At 47.9% G+C, this 15081-nt stretch overlaps 1 protein-coding gene across 6 annotated transcripts in view; it reads right to left on the reverse strand.

The window, feature by feature from the left end:
• Window positions 1-15081, reverse strand: part of RAD54L2 (RAD54 like 2) — a 47742-nt gene that overhangs the window by 4108 nt on the left and 28553 nt on the right. For 5 of the 6 annotated variants that reach the window (XM_086755943.1, XM_086755946.1, XM_086755945.1 and 2 more), the window contains 18 exons: window positions 14777-14908; window positions 13809-14041; window positions 13121-13303; window positions 12711-12844; window positions 11231-11427; window positions 10432-10774; window positions 9328-9505; window positions 8465-8716; window positions 7734-7852; window positions 7309-7424; window positions 6185-6284; window positions 5643-5848; window positions 4247-4422; window positions 3330-3526; window positions 3019-3215; window positions 2468-2557; window positions 1835-1927; window positions 169-1626 (listed from right to left, as the gene is read on the reverse strand). In XM_086755943.1, coding sequence (XP_086612069.1) covers window positions 638-1626; window positions 1835-1927; window positions 2468-2557; window positions 3019-3215; window positions 3330-3526; window positions 4247-4422; window positions 5643-5848; window positions 6185-6284; window positions 7309-7424; window positions 7734-7852; window positions 8465-8716; window positions 9328-9505; window positions 10432-10774; window positions 11231-11427; window positions 12711-12844; window positions 13121-13303; window positions 13809-14041; window positions 14777-14908 — 3935 coding nt within the window. In that variant the 3' untranslated portion in view covers window positions 169-637. Of the gene's footprint in view, window positions 1-168; window positions 1627-1834; window positions 1928-2467; window positions 2558-3018; window positions 3216-3329; window positions 3527-4246; window positions 4423-5642; window positions 5849-6184; window positions 6285-7308; window positions 7425-7733; window positions 7853-8464; window positions 8717-9327; window positions 9506-10431; window positions 10775-11230; window positions 11428-12710; window positions 12845-13120; window positions 13304-13808; window positions 14042-14776; window positions 14909-15081 lie in introns of those variants that run through there. The other variant, XM_086755948.1, reaches the window with a different exon arrangement.

The raw sequence follows: 15081 nt of genomic DNA on the forward strand, positions 1-15081 counted from the left end.
TTGTGGGGTGTTTTGTTTCTTTTTTTCTCGCTTTTTTTTTTTTTTTACATCAATACCCCCCCCCCCCCCCCATACACAATGTAGAAGCCCCCCCCAGTCCCTCCCTGGTAAAAATGCTTCATCCCCAACCTCTGCTGGAGTCACACCCACCCCCCAACCCCAGCCCACACCTCCCAGAGTGAGAGAAGTTCACAGATAAGGCAGTTCGTGTGAGAGGGAGCTGGGTTCTGCCAGCGGTCAAGCCCGTGCCTCTGGGCCTGAGAAGGGCAGCGACTCGCAGCACCAAGTCCCCCCCTCTCGACAAGACAGAGAACAGACAGACAGACAGACAGTGTGGGAGGGAGGCACTCCTACGGTTTGCATTGCTGCTTCTCTTCTCCCCTGGCTCTTGCTCCGCTGGTCCTCACAGGTCCATTCTATCCCCCCTCCCATCTCCCAGGCCCTAATACAATTCAGATCTTTGACAGCTAAAAAAAACAACAAAAGAAAACGAAAAGAACAAACCAACACCCACGCCACACCCTTCGCATCCTTCTCCGCCTGCTGCCGTGGCCCAGAGGGGAAATTCTGTCTCCTAAAAAAGGTCCTGCAACTTTTGCCTCCTGGCAGAGCTGAGACCAAGCAGGAGCTGGGCCCATTATTTCCCTGTGATCTCTATAACATCGTCGTCTTTGTCCTCATCATTAGAGCTGCATCCCACCTCTGGGACCTCCTGGGGTTCAAACTGAGGCACCTGGGACCGAAGGAGGCCCCCGGCCGGGTAGCCCGAGTGAGGGGACACGTAGCCAGGGTAGGCAGATGCCATGCTCCTGGGAAGGCTGCTAGGCAAGACGGGGGCTGGGAAAGGAGCAAACATCCTGGGCTCGGGCAGGAGTGACTGCGTGAAGGGAAGCGAGTAATTGGGCAGCACCCCTGTCAGAGAAGGGTTTAGCATGAATGAGGGGACGCTGGCGGTGGCTGAGGTAGCAGCAGAAGAGCTGGCGGTGCCGGCTGTCAGCAGAGGGTCAGTAGTCACAGGGAACACCAGATGAGGGTCTGGGAGTAAATTGGGCAGCTGGTAATAAGAGGAGCCAGTGCCCATGTACAAGGAGTTTCCTGGTTGGGAGGCAAATGGATGGGTTAGGTTGTGGTTTAAAGAGACAGGAGGCATGGCGAACCCACCAGAGACGGGGTACCCGTGTTCGTACGGCTGCACGGACGATGGCAACTGCCGCTTCTTCTGCTGCCTGCGGGCTTGTTCCTCCGGAGCCGACGGCGAGGTCGACTTGCGCTTGTTGCCCCGTAAGTCCAACACCGAGTGGGCATCGACATGCTGGCTGGTGGCCGGCAGGGCTGAAGACACGGAGGATGCCATGCAGTGAATCCCCACGCGCTGCTCGGCTCCTCGGGCTGCTAAACTGGGCGCATTGTCCGTGCGGGCGGAGTGGCCTTGCGCTGCGTTGGTGCTGGGAGAGCTGTGCCGGGACTCCCGGGCAGCCGCTGCCTCCGCGTACTGCTGCAGCTCGCTGATGATCTCGGGGCTGTCAGGGGATATGGGCCGAGTGAGCTCCTCCGCACTGGGGAGCTGCGGTGATGAGGCACTGTGTCTGCCATTGCTCGTGGACTCCAGTGAAGAGCTCTGGGAGCCTGGAAACAAGATGGAGCAGGTGAGAAACCTTGGAGAAAAACCTGGAGGCCAAGAGTTAACAGTGAAAAGGAAAGTGGGGATATCATGGGACATTGTGGGGTCAGCTCTGAGCACAGGCGTGGTGGAATACGGCCAGGGAACACCACCCCAGACACTGGGGTAGGAAAGCATGCGAGTAAGCCCCGCACAGCGCTCGCAAGCCCCTACCTGAGGCAGCTGTCCGACGGTCTTCATTGCCCTTTGGCTTCCCAGTGGTTCGGATAGCAAAAATGCGCCCGTCACTGGTCCGGATATACGTCCCTGGAACAGAGGCAGAACAATTTCATTCATGGTTTCCAGTCTCAGCTTAGGACCCTGTATTCATGAGGCTGCCTGGGCAGGAATAGGACAGCAATGCTGCGTAAGGTCAGCCCACAGATAATGCAGGGAGCTTCCTCACTCCTCACTCCCACCCTTTCAGCCTTCTTGGGCTGGAGCTCACCCCGTCCCAACGTGCTGCTGGTGGGAAATGTAGAACTTCATGCTTAGGACTAAGTTAGTTTTGGGAGCACCAGGAAGTGTATGGCTGCCCCAGTATATGAAGTGGACGTTGTGAGGAGACGCCCAGCCACAAAGTTCAACAGCTCCTCTCAGAGGCAGGAGCACCACAGCTGCAATAGCCCTGAACATCAGCTACCACAGCACACCCAAAGCAGGGGCTGCAACAGAGCCAATGCAAAGTCCAGATCTCCTCCCTTTGTTTCTTTTCCTCTCAGGGGACAGATTAATGCTTTTACATCCTTTTCTTTGCTAATTAGCTAGGACCCTATACACAAGTTTTACCAACACAGAGAAACTTACCTTTTGTCCCTCGGATGATGTGGATGCTCTCGCCAGCACTGATTCTTGCTTGTACATCAGTGGATGTGTTTGTACCCGGAATCACAATATCTGGCAGTGGGGGAAGAAACAGAACAGTGTCCGTGAATTTACACACCAACCACAGTGCAGAGCATGGAGGTGCACCACCAAACCCCTTTGCTTGCAGCGCAGTTGTCTCTTCTATGCACTGTGCTAGAAGCGAGCCCTGGGTTTATTTCTGAGCAGCACAGGAAGGCAGCAAAAGCCATGCTGCTCTGCCACAGCATCTCCCCTATCATAGAATCATCCCACACAGGACAACTGCCAACAGCACTGCAGGCCTCCCATGGCAAGGTTCCTTCCCAACAATGCACCAGGCTTTCCTTGCGTATCTGCAGGAAAAGTTCTCCAGGTACTCAAATGCAGAGAGGCAGCATCAGCGGCTCTGATGTCCGTTTGCCCACAGCCCATGTGGCCATCAACAACTCACCCTGCTCCTCAATTCACCATGGGCATCACAACTCAACTCATTGTGAACATCAGCAACTCACCCGTGGTGGTGACAATCTTCTGCACAAGGACACCGGCTCGCTGTAGATAGTTGATGGGGAAGTTGACAGCAGGGTTGGAACTTGAGGTTGATCCTGCACTGCCCATGGTGACATGCCGGGGCATCATAGGAATGGGGGTGGATTGAACTGGGCGGACGCTTGCCACTGGCTTGTCCTCACCTTTGAGGGCTGGTCGCCTAGTGAGAGAGGAGGGAGGAAAGTGCAGTGCCTCCACTGACAAGGCTGAGTGTCCTCTGTCCCCTGATTTCACGTCTACGCCACGAGAAGAAGGAGAAGAGGCAGGTACTCACCAGTTCCTCTGGCTAAAGGCAGGGATGCTAGTCAGGCTCTGGTCACTGGCTGGGTAATACTGTGCGTAGGACGGCCGGGTGTAGGGGACGGATGCTCGCTTTTCCTCCTCATAGCTCTTCTTGGCTGCTTTCTTCTCTGCCTTGGTGAGCTTGTGCTCCTTCCGGTCGATCAGCAGTGACTCATGCTGAAAAGGCTCCTGCAACCCCACAACACTTAGGTTTTGACACCAGCTCACCACAAGAGGGAACTAGCATGCCCCAAATGACAGCCACCCGGTCCCTGCGTCAGCACTGTCTCCATCCCAGGCTGGAGCAGGGAAGAGGGGAGCTGGGAGGCAGAGTTGGTCATGGCAAAGCACGTATGGGGCAATGCTGCGGATGTGACCAAGGTTCAGCTTGAAGAGTAACCCGGTCAGCTAAGCCATCACCCACTATCGCTAAGCCTGCCCAGCCAAGGCCACCGCTTACCATGAACACACAACAAAACCCAGGAGCCGTAAGAGCACAAGGACAGAGCCTGCCGAGACGTCACACAGCCAGGCACCTGGCCACAAGCTCACCTTGCAGCATCCCCCTGCCAGTGAAATCTTCAAAGCACAGGCAAGTGCTGGCTGTCTCAGCTTTGTTTTTAAGCCACCCAAGGATGAGAGCTGGCAGCAAGCTGGGATATGTCACTGCCACCTTCACACCCAGCACCAAGCTGACGAAAGGGATGCCCTGCAACCTGCCCCCAAATCTGTTCAGGACAGACCTGGCTCTAAACGTGTAGAAGATATTGCAGGGAAGGGCAGGCTCTTAGGGCCCTCTCAGAGGATATTTTACCTAATCCCACCATGTCCCCATCACACAGCCAGACTCCTCTAGACCTCCTCCTGCTTGTGCAGTGCTATGCCAGTAAGGAAGCAGATTGGTCTTACCTTGGTGATGAGGTGAGGATACTTGAGACAGGCTAATTGTAGAACAGACTCCTTCATCTTGCTTGGATTGAGGGAGAGCTGAGCAGGGTCAGATTCCTCTTCCACAAAATGCAGCAGGTTCTCCACCTCCCGTCGGGTGAAGTTCAGCACTGGGTTCAGATCATCCACCACCCGATCTGGAAAAGAGAGGGAATGGAGTGAGCGGAGAAGGGAAGAGATGGGTACTGCTGCCTGCTGCCCTTCCTACACTTCTGTCCTAACATAGCTCCCTCCTCCAAATCTGTACAGTCCCCAGAAGCCTTCTGTAAATATCAGGGCAGGAAGAAAAGTCATCAGCCAGGTTCAGAGATGAACCTCTTTGACCAAGTCAGGTTGACAAATGCCTTGTGCTCCAGACTGCACAGCCACACAGTGCAGGTCACTGAGCTCCTGGCATGCAGGAACATAAACCTAGTTACAGATGGTGGCCCATCTCACATCACAAGGCTGAAAACGCACAAGCCCTCGGACAGAACTGCAGCCACATCAGTACATGCCCTCTCACAAATCCCACCAAAAAGGTCCAAGTTAATAACCAGGTGCTGAAAGTTATACAAGTCTGTTGAGTTAAAAGCTCAGAAAAGCAGTCACAGTCCCTCCCTCACAAGAGCCTGAAAGTTTTCCTTGGACATTCCTTCCTGCACACAGGGCAAATGGGAGCACATGGAGAAAACATCTATATCCAGGACTCTCCTGGGAGCCAGTCAGCTTCCAGGGGACTCCACCTGAGCGCAAGACAGCATACTGAGCCCCTCACATTGGGCTGTTGCCTCTGGAGTTGGAAGAACACAAGCAACAAAACTCTTTTAAGGTCACCACAACTCCCAGCTGCATGCTCTACAAGAGCAGCTTGACAGTTGGCACACACCAGCACAGAAGATACTTTTGGTACAAGGGCAGGTTAGAACTGGAATGAATTAATTACCCTTGACTCCTAAGCAAGCACTATCAGTCTAAGTTATCAATATACATTTTAATGTTGCTATGTTGCCTCTCTGGCTGCTGGAGAAATGGAGGTACAGAGCTATTTAATAAGGATGACCACCTCTCAAGTCTCTAGTCTCTTGTAGCAGCCAGTAGAGCAGCAGGGAAGGTAAATCGCACCGCCTTGGACTGGTGGCACAACCCTGCTGCAGGATGCTGTCTCTACAACCACTACTGCTCTGCCATGAATCTTCTGTATGATCTCATGTCACTGCCCACTCATAAACACCAAACATAGCCCTAGGATAGCACCTCTGTCACTTCTTTGGCTGCCTGGTTTTCAACCTTAAAAAAATAAGTTACAAAAACCACAGAAACAGGAGCTAAAAGGAGTGAAAGCCAAGAGTGGAGTGCCATGTCCATCCACACTTACCCGACATGCCCTGCTTGGAGATCTGACGATCATAGATCTTCTTCTCAAGGGTGTAATCAGAAACCAATCTGTAAATGTGGCATGGCTTCTTCTGCCCATAGCGGTACACTCGGCATACAGCCTGGGCATCATGGCATGGGTTCCAAGAAGCGTCAAATACCACCACTCTGTTTGCTCCAATGAGGTTGACACCCAGACATCCAGCACTGGAAATTAAAGGCAAATTTCAAGTTGCTGCCTTGGCCAATATTCAAAGCTTCTAGGCAGGACAGCCATCACAGCCAAGAGGTCTACGGGAAGCTCCCTCCAGTCATAGAGGCAACTTCAAACTATATTTGGTTTCCAAGACTGTTGTTAAGTGGTTGGCAGAGGCCCCTAAGGCTAAAATTCTACACCCCTAGGGAATTCAGAAGCAGACAGTACCATCAGCCAATAGAGTCTCAGGAGCACGTTATGAAGGAAATTAAGAACTGAAAAGCCATATGTATACAGAGCATCAGCATTGAGTCCTCTGCTGCGTCCTTCTGCTACAGTCAACTTACCGTGTGGATAAAAGGAAGAGCCAAATAGAGGTGTTGCTGGGGTCATTGAACTGGTTAATCAGACGTTCCCTTTCCGAGGCAGAGGTGCTGCCATCCAGTCCTGAGAAGAAAATCAAAGACACATTTAAAAGCTCTGTATGTTTGGGGGAATTCCATCAGAACAAACTCATTTCCCAAACACTGAGCTTTGGCACTGGTTCCCAACCAATTATGTGTCTCCCTCAATCTTGCACTTCAGGATCTCAACTGGACCACTCTGTACCTCTAATCTGCCCAGCCAAGCAGGTGCAATGCAGCCAGCCAGATTGGGATTTGTTCAACTAAAAGATCAAGCAAAACATTACTCAAGCTTTGCAAGGCCAGGACTGGGAGTGCTACAACACACCTAGCCCATTAAGGCTCTGTATGAGGTAAGACAGATAGCAAGCAAGAACACCAGGAACAAAGGCTTCACGTATGCTGGAAGTTCAAGAAACCAAGAGAAAGAAAAATTGTGAAAGCCTTTGGCAAAACCCCACAGACTGGATCTGAGAACAGAGAGTACTGGTCTAAAGGAGTGCAGGGGCATGTCATGTCTCTGTTCCTGGAAAGTAGCTTGCTTCTGGCAGCTCTGCAAAAATCAGGAACACCATATCCACCTCTCCTCTCAGTCCTGGCCTGTAAAGTAGCCACACAAAGCAACAACCCATGCCAGAACAAGATTTAAAGCTGGGGAAGAGGGGAGAAGGAATTCACAGCCCTGAGAGAGTGAAAGCACGCCACAGCAATTCCGGTTTGGGAGCAAGATCTAGAAAACAGACAAACAGGAAGCAAAAAGTATCTGTTACAATTTAAAAAAGCACTAGTGCTTAAGTGAGATGTTAAAGATGTCAAACATTTCTTGAGTAAGATGCAAAAAAGATGACTGAGAAATTTTCAGTTAGTTGCTATCAAATGGACACTATCTTCCCAAGCAACTAAAGTAAGAACAATCTGAAAGAGATTTCATCAGAAGAACGCTTCAGAAGAGCATTTTCACAACCAGGGACAACTACCAGATGACGGTGGGTGACTTTCAGGAATTAGTCCATCACAGGGGATCAAACAGTGTCACACCAAAAGAGAGAAGGATTGGTTGTACTCACTGTAATAATTAATGTTTCGGACCCAGTTGTGAACTCCTCCGTCTGAGCCTGGAGGACTTGGAAGTGGTCTCTTTGCCAAAAACTCTTCAATGACAGATAACGTGGACAAGCTCTGGCTGCAAAACCAAGATCTCTGTTCAGGAGAAAGCCCCCACAGCAGCAAAAGTGGAGTATCAGAACTCTTCCCCAACTACGACAGCATTGATGGTTGTCAAACCCTGTTTGTGGCAGCACACCTCTCACTAGTAAACTTGACAGTGGCAGAAGTATAAAATCCATGGAGGAAAAACAGGATCTAATACAACAAAGGAGAAAACGGGAACTGCCACACCACTCACCTTGTGTGACAACCTCCTAGTACCAGAAGGGGTTCATCTACTGCAGTATTTAGTGACTGTAGGATCAGCCATTGATATTTTGCTTACCTGAAGACCAGGATCTTGTCTCCAAGCTTCACACTTTCCTCAATTAGGTGGAACAGTAATACCATCTTGGGTGAGTTCTCCAAAACTCCCGTCTGGTAATCACACAAGATGTCTTTGGCCTACCAAGAAACAGGAGACTATTACAGGTGGAGTTGCTCATTCCCTGTTTAGTTCAACAATCCTGTCTCAAGGTGAGAGAAATAAGTCATTGCAGAGAGGTTATATACATCCAGCCAGGTCCAGGTGACAATGTTACTCCTAACTATTGCTACTACCTCCCACTCCAGAAGCTCCAAATGACAAACTTCTTGCAGTATGGATGAATGAGCATTCTCCTAACCTCTCATGTCTCTCAAGACCTCTCTCCTCCAGCCCACTAGACTTAGCACCATCTTATCTAGATTATACTTCACCCTAACATCTTCTTTAGAAAAACAAAGTCCACAGCCTTTTCGGTCAGATGAAAATAATGGCATGAAAGAGTGCTTGTCTGTACTCCTGCCTCAGGAGAGTTCCAAAACTCCTACTCAGAAACCAAGCAGACATGCTTATCAAGATGCTTTGTGGTACAGAAAATGTAAGAGAAATCCCTAACTCTTTAAGAGAAGAGTCTTTTCTTTGCTCTGTTTCAGAAAACTGCCCTGACAAAAAGAGGTACAGTCTTTCAGAGGAAGTATCTAGCCTATGTTTATCGTAACTCTCCAAATGAAGAGTTTTCCAGCGGTACTCACCCACTCATAAGTAACGACCTGATTTGCTCTCTCCTGAAAAGGGTTGAAGCCAACGCTCTGGAGGAACTTGCTGTTGGTAGCTTCTCCACCTGGTGATGCCAAAGCATTACTCTCTGTTTTGCCTTTAATCCCCTGAGGCTGGCAGCGGGAATTAGTACTTGCTGTGCCGAGGTCATCCACATCCAAATCCTGCTCATTTGCCAGGTTCTCCTTTTGTAGAGCTTCATACAACACATCTGGATGGTTCCAGATCTGAAGGGGTAAGAAAAGAAAGTGGTTAAGCCTGCGCTGGCCTGCTGCTTGCCAATGATCGCAGACTGAAAGCCCACAGGTATTCAAGGGAAATAAATAGTACTTTGACCACCTCTTCACCATCCCCACATGGAACCGTAAGGCACTGCAGAGAAAACCAGTCTGATTGCATTAAGGTAATGACAACAGAAAACATGACTTTGCCACGACACAAGGTACAAGCCATCTTAACCAAGGCTCTCCTGGCTTTAGAAATGCCAATTCTTTCCTTGAGAACAAAACAGAAGGCCACTGTGCACCCTATACAGCACAAACACAGAGGAAGCTGCTTGTTTGCATTGCAGCAGGTAAATGGTTAAGGTACCAGCCCAGCACACTAGCCCAGTTCAGTTGATGGCTGCAGGTTTCTTGCACAAATTTGAAAGAGACATTTAACATCCCTACACCCCAAGTCTAGAAGTGGGGACAACAACTCTGCTGGGCCACTGCAGTGCACTCTAGGGAGGGAAGATGTGCCTGGCCAATGATACTTTTACCCCCTGTTTTGACTCATATTCCTACCTTTCCCTTACATACTAGAACATTTCTTTGCATTTCCTGAGAAAACGTACCTTACAACAGACACAGAAAGCTTTGAGGGGGTTCAGTCCTAGCCAGCCACTGTTGCCTGCATCTCGGAACCGGTTCATGAACTCTGTATAAAGGGCCCGCTGGATCTTTGATAGACGTACCAAAATCACATGTTCTTCCTTAGACGGGAGCTGAACCTTCAGTACATTGTGGCCTCGCCTGTGTAAGAAATAAAGGAAGGGAGATAAATAGAAGGAAGGGAATTTCCCAATCAGATCTCTGCAGCTGCCTGTAGGGTAAGATTTTGACTTCTTGCCCACCTGGTTGCAGGGACAAAGACCTCTAGTTACATGCTTCTCTAATGCACAACACTTCTGAGATACTCTCCCTGCAGCCAAACACCAACTGTAAGCACAGTTACAGAGACCTCATGTGTTACGGTCTTCTTAGCATAGGTCACAGTGTTAAGAGGGGGGTGAAAGTCCTGTTTTCCACGGCAGTTGAAAACCAGAAATAAGACCTAAGGTCTCTTTTAAGCTCTGCCAGTGACTGAAACACTCCATCCAAATCGCTGGTCCAGCATCTTAGAACCCTCATCTGAGAAACCAAGTTGATTTGTTTCCAGAGTGGTGGAGACACTGTCACTTTTGTAACTGAGGGTGCATGAAACACTTTCAGATTCTTGGGTAGAGGATGTCAAAAAGCACACATCCAAATTAACTATTAAGACATCAAAATAAACCCGAGGCCATTCTGGTGCAGTTACAGGTGTTGCTCTCCATTATCAGAGTCTGCAGTACCAAAGTAAATTAACTTTACTTCTACCCCCAGGGCAAAATAGAGCCATAAGGACCACTTTGCAGTTGACAGATTCTGAGAGAAATATGGAGCCACTAATCTAAGAATCTCCTCTGTGGTTTTCTCTATATACTTAAGATCCTCTCACAAAGACAGAGAAGGTACCTGTTTAAAACTCAATTAGAGTTAGATTAACGGTTAGACTAGATCTTACTGGTCTTTTCTAACCTAAATGATTCTATAAGGCAGTACGATTAGCTGTACTGCCTAAACTCAGCAAAGAGGCAGATTTGCCATGAAGGAGCTGTTTGCTCAGACTACACGGTTACGAACTCCTGTGGACTCACCGCTGCACAAAGCCCTCCAGCAGGCTATGCAGGACATGACTGCGATACCTCATTAGACGGACATCTTGAGGGGTGCTGTCAATACACTGCCCATTCAGGATGGGGCGCTCAAACATATTGCTGAATTCCTGCCTTGAGCCTAGAAAGTCAGGTCGGACAAAGTCTACCATGCACCAATACTCAATGAGGTTGTTCTGAAGCGGGTAGCCAGTCAGCACCACCCGCCGGCGGGAGCGGATGTTCTTCAGGGCCTGCGAAGTGCTAGCATGGCAGTTCTTTATCCGGTGTCCCTCATCACAAATAACCACATCTGGGCCCGGGCGAGACAAGGCTTTCTCAATCCCTGAGGAGAAGAAACATTAAGTGTTAGAGATGAATAAGATAAAGCTCTGGTTTTATTAAGTGATCAGCTTCACAAAAAGAGGGATAGTTCTGAAAGACCAAAAAAGCAGTATTCATGGGTGGCAGAGAGCAAGGCTGATTGAGGAAATAAAATCTGACTAAATACTAGCTCCCATTTACCGTAATGTGGTAATGACCAGACCAGGCTGACAAATCTCACACAGACAAATCCCCAAGTTCAGTGTACTGACTTCCATGCTTACTCGCAGCCATTGCAAGAAACGAAAAACTCTACCAAAGCTCAACAACCTTCTGTCTCCAGAGACACGATCCTGCCCAGCAAAGTTTGATCATACTGGGGATGCTAAAAGCAAGTTATAGATTGTTTCCCTGTGGTGCCAGGGTTGATAGCCTGTCAGACCACAGGAGCACTCTCTGTTGAGGCCTGGCCTCTCACCCTTCAGAAGCTCCTGCTGCCGGTCTTCCTCATCCAAGTCAATAATGACAGGGCCAGCTTGTTTCTTTGTTTTCTTCTTCCTGCCAGTGGCAAAGGACTTCTTCAGTGAGAGGAGACGGTACATCTCATATCCCATCAACAGCACACCACCTTCTACCACCCAGTCATTCACCACCTTTGCACGTGCAGCTGTTGTCCTGTAAAACAAAAACCAAACCAAATAAAGTTTAAGCTTTCTCTCCAGTTTCAGTTTTAATCCACTGGATTGGAGTCTGCTGAGAAAAAAAAAGACCTGTTCAATTAAATCACTTTCTTGCATCGAACCCAAGAGAGGAATACAATGAAGTTTCTTTAGGAAACAACCTGCTACAGAGGAAAGGAAAAAAGCCTTTTATGTGCCATGGATAACAGGGTTGAGAATGACAAATCCTTATAGGAATTGAGCTGTAGAAGTTTGCCATGTACAAAAGCAGATCAAACTTCAGAGCACTCTTTAAAAAGAGCTGTTGAGGAGACTGCCTGTGCAAAAATAATTTTCAGAATGAGCTGCTAATGTACATGGTTGTAATCACCTAGTCATTTATCCCTTGTTGTCTCTTACAATGCTAGTGTCCCTCAATTATTCTTTTCCTGCTAGCCTGCTCAGAATTGGTTCAGATCAAGACACTGTCCTCACTCAACCCTCCCAGAGCACACCAGATCCCATTCAATAGCAAACACATGGCTGGAGTAGCATCAGCAGATTCAAAGTACATTCCACCTAGGAGGAGAAGACCTCAACAGATAAGTGTATGAACATAGCTGACGAATTGAGCGTTCCCTAGGATCACTACTGTTCTGATCCATGTAAGAAAAACGACCCAGAAAGAAGCAGAGATCCACAAGCCAAGAATACACTCCACACCAGACTGTAACTGCAATCACTGATGTCTCTTTTCTGGACAAGGAGGCTTTGTAGAACTTGTCAGAAGCCCTCAAGGACAACACAATTCACAGAAAGTCACAGTGTTGAGTAGAGGAATCCCTAAGTGTGTGAAAAATCTCAGGAAAAGGAACAACCCACACTTAAAATAAAAGACACACGTGGTATAGGGGCACATGCCTCAGGAATCCCGGGACTCCGACAGGAGCAGCAGTGTACCACCAGAAACAAACCACGGCACTTCTGCTCCCCTCCACAGAAGTAGTTCTGTCTCTGGAACTGGGTTCCTGATCTCAGCATACATGGAAGAACAGAAAGGTGCCTCAGCAGTGTGAGAAGGAAGTACAAGAATTAAATGTTGAATGAAAAAGACAGTAAATCTCTCTCAGGTACCAAAATCCTCCCCTCAAGATGGCATCCACAACATACACAGATTGGAAAGATCTGGGAGTCGAGGGTACAGAATTAGCCCAAACTAAGCAGTCTGCAACAGCAATTCTGAGAACAGTTCTGTAAGATGCAGTCCAAGAGCTCAAAAAGGCTTTTACTGGCACCTACTTGTGTTCGTCATTCAGGATGTGGACTTTGAAGGTGCGGGGCTGGACCTCTTTGGAGTTGTAATCAGCAGGAAGGTTTTCAGGTGCTGGGAGCCACATGTTGAATTCTGCTAGCCAGTTTTGGAGCGTATTCACCTGAAAAGAGTTAGCCATGGAAGGATTAAAAACCCAGCTGATTTACTCAGGATTTTAAAACCAGAAACAAGAATAGGGAATGACACTCAGCTGTGCCTAGACAGAAGGAGCAGATCACAGCATGCAAACTCAGGGACACAGGGAATGAAAGAGGGAGAAGAGCAGCAAGGGTACAACACAGCTTGATGTGAGATGGCATACTAATCAATCTTCTCTACACAAAGAAAGTACTAGTGCAAGGAAGCCCCTCAGCCACCCCTTCGTGTGGCTACTTACAGGTACAATGGCAAGAACAGTCTTTGCCTCCGTGTGCCGAAAAAGTACATCCAAGAAAGAGATGACCTGTATGGTCTTGCCCAGGCCCATGCTATGTGCTAAAATACACCCAAACCCACTGCTGGTTTTAAATCTCTCCAAGGACTCTACCAAGTTGTCATACAGGAATCGGATCCCACCAATCTAGAAAGAAAAGTAGAAAAGGTATTAATTAGAACAGCAGGAGAAAAAAAAAAACAAGGTGGGTATGTATTTACAGGGTGGTAAGCACGTTAGGATTGCATAAAGCATAAAAACATAAAGTGGATGTTTCAAGTTCACTACAGTAGTCTAATCCAGGGAAGTGTCAGAAAGTCAGTATTTTTAGATACTCACAAAACTTCCTGATAATATAACAATAAATCAAAATTCATTTTTAGCCAGAGAACCTGAACGGGAGTTGATTAGTTTGTTTATAAAAATAATTTTATTTTTAAAGTGTTCATCTAAATATACTAAGGTCTGATGGTAACAACAGCCAAAGTTACACATAGCCCTGGCCTTCCTTTAATTTGTCCTTATCATCTGACTGTCCACAACAGCCACCATCACAACCCAGCTGGTCACAGAGCTCACCAAAGAAGCTCTGCTGAGATTACAAGGCAGGCTTGCCTGAATTCATTGCATTTCCAAGGCTAATAAAGCCTACCTGATGAGGTTTTACTGCATGTGCAAGCTGGGGAGCCAGGAAAATGTCCTCCTCATTTGGTGGATGATTGATGTTGACAATGACTTGCCCCAGAGCATCTGACTGATTTAAGGCATCATTCACATGAGAGCCACTGCTCTCTTCACTGCCATCATCCTCCCCTTCATTACCAGAGTCACTGCTGTCTACAATTTGGAGAGAATCATCCTCTCCTGAACTCAGCTCAATCACTTCTGTAAAGTAACCAAACAGGAGAGAATAAGGGGAAAGGTTAACATGACGTCAGGGTTTATCACACATTGGGGGTTGGGAAATATCAGGAAAATATGATCTATTCTGAACAAGGAGGCACAATATAGCCACACATCCAGCCCCTCAGATCACCATATGAAAGTATCAGTTTCCCTGAGTTTCCCCATAATTCAGAGAACATTCATTTGGGCTGACGCAAACAGAACATGAGACAGTTTCTGTATGTGTATTACGTTCTCCCCCATATGTCCTCCTCATTCCCAAATTCAGACATGCATTTTATCTGTTGATACAATGTTCAAGGACCAACAAGGAAATCAGACAGAAGTACTCTACCGGAGTGGCATAAAGGAGTCAGGTTAGACCCTGGTACAAAGGACACAAAACCCACTTTCAGCTGCAGAGATGCTCCTTTTATACACACCAGATGATGCCACATCTCATGTAAGCATTCTTCAGTAGAGCACTGAGCAAAATTAAGTGCATTTATAAAGCAGAAACAAACACAAGTTCAGAAGAGTGCCTGATAGGCCAGGTTATAAACGTTAGTTTAGGACTCAAAGGCCAGAATTGGCCATTTATTTGGAAACCAACAGGCCTACAAAAGTCTGCAGTTACTCCCTACTGGACCATCTGACTAGATGAAAACAGGAGGCGATGTGGCTAAATAAACAGTATACTGTGAGAAGACCAGGTAGAGGCAATTGGTGGCTTACCATCTTTAATGCTATTTTTTCCTTTAGCATCATCGTCGCTGCCGCTGCTGGTACTATCTAGGCAGATCACTTCCTCAGCCAGGACCTGAGGGGGGAGCTGGGTAGCCTCAGCTGTTCTGAAAACTATGTCCTCTACAAACATAAATTACAAACAATAAGTAATTCATAATAATGGGGAAGGAGACAAAACTGTTCAGAAACCAGACAGTATTTCCTTACACTTTTGCTCCAATAACTTAGCCCTGGAATTTTCCATAACAGACTCTCACTGTCTACAATGCTGCTATGACTCAGCTTCCTGGGTC

This window comes from Chlamydotis macqueenii, chromosome 10 (genome assembly GCF_036417535.1).
Source record: "Chlamydotis macqueenii isolate bChlMac1 chromosome 10, bChlMac1.mat, whole genome shotgun sequence".
Classification (NCBI taxonomy): domain Eukaryota; kingdom Metazoa; phylum Chordata; class Aves; order Otidiformes; family Otididae; genus Chlamydotis; species Chlamydotis macqueenii.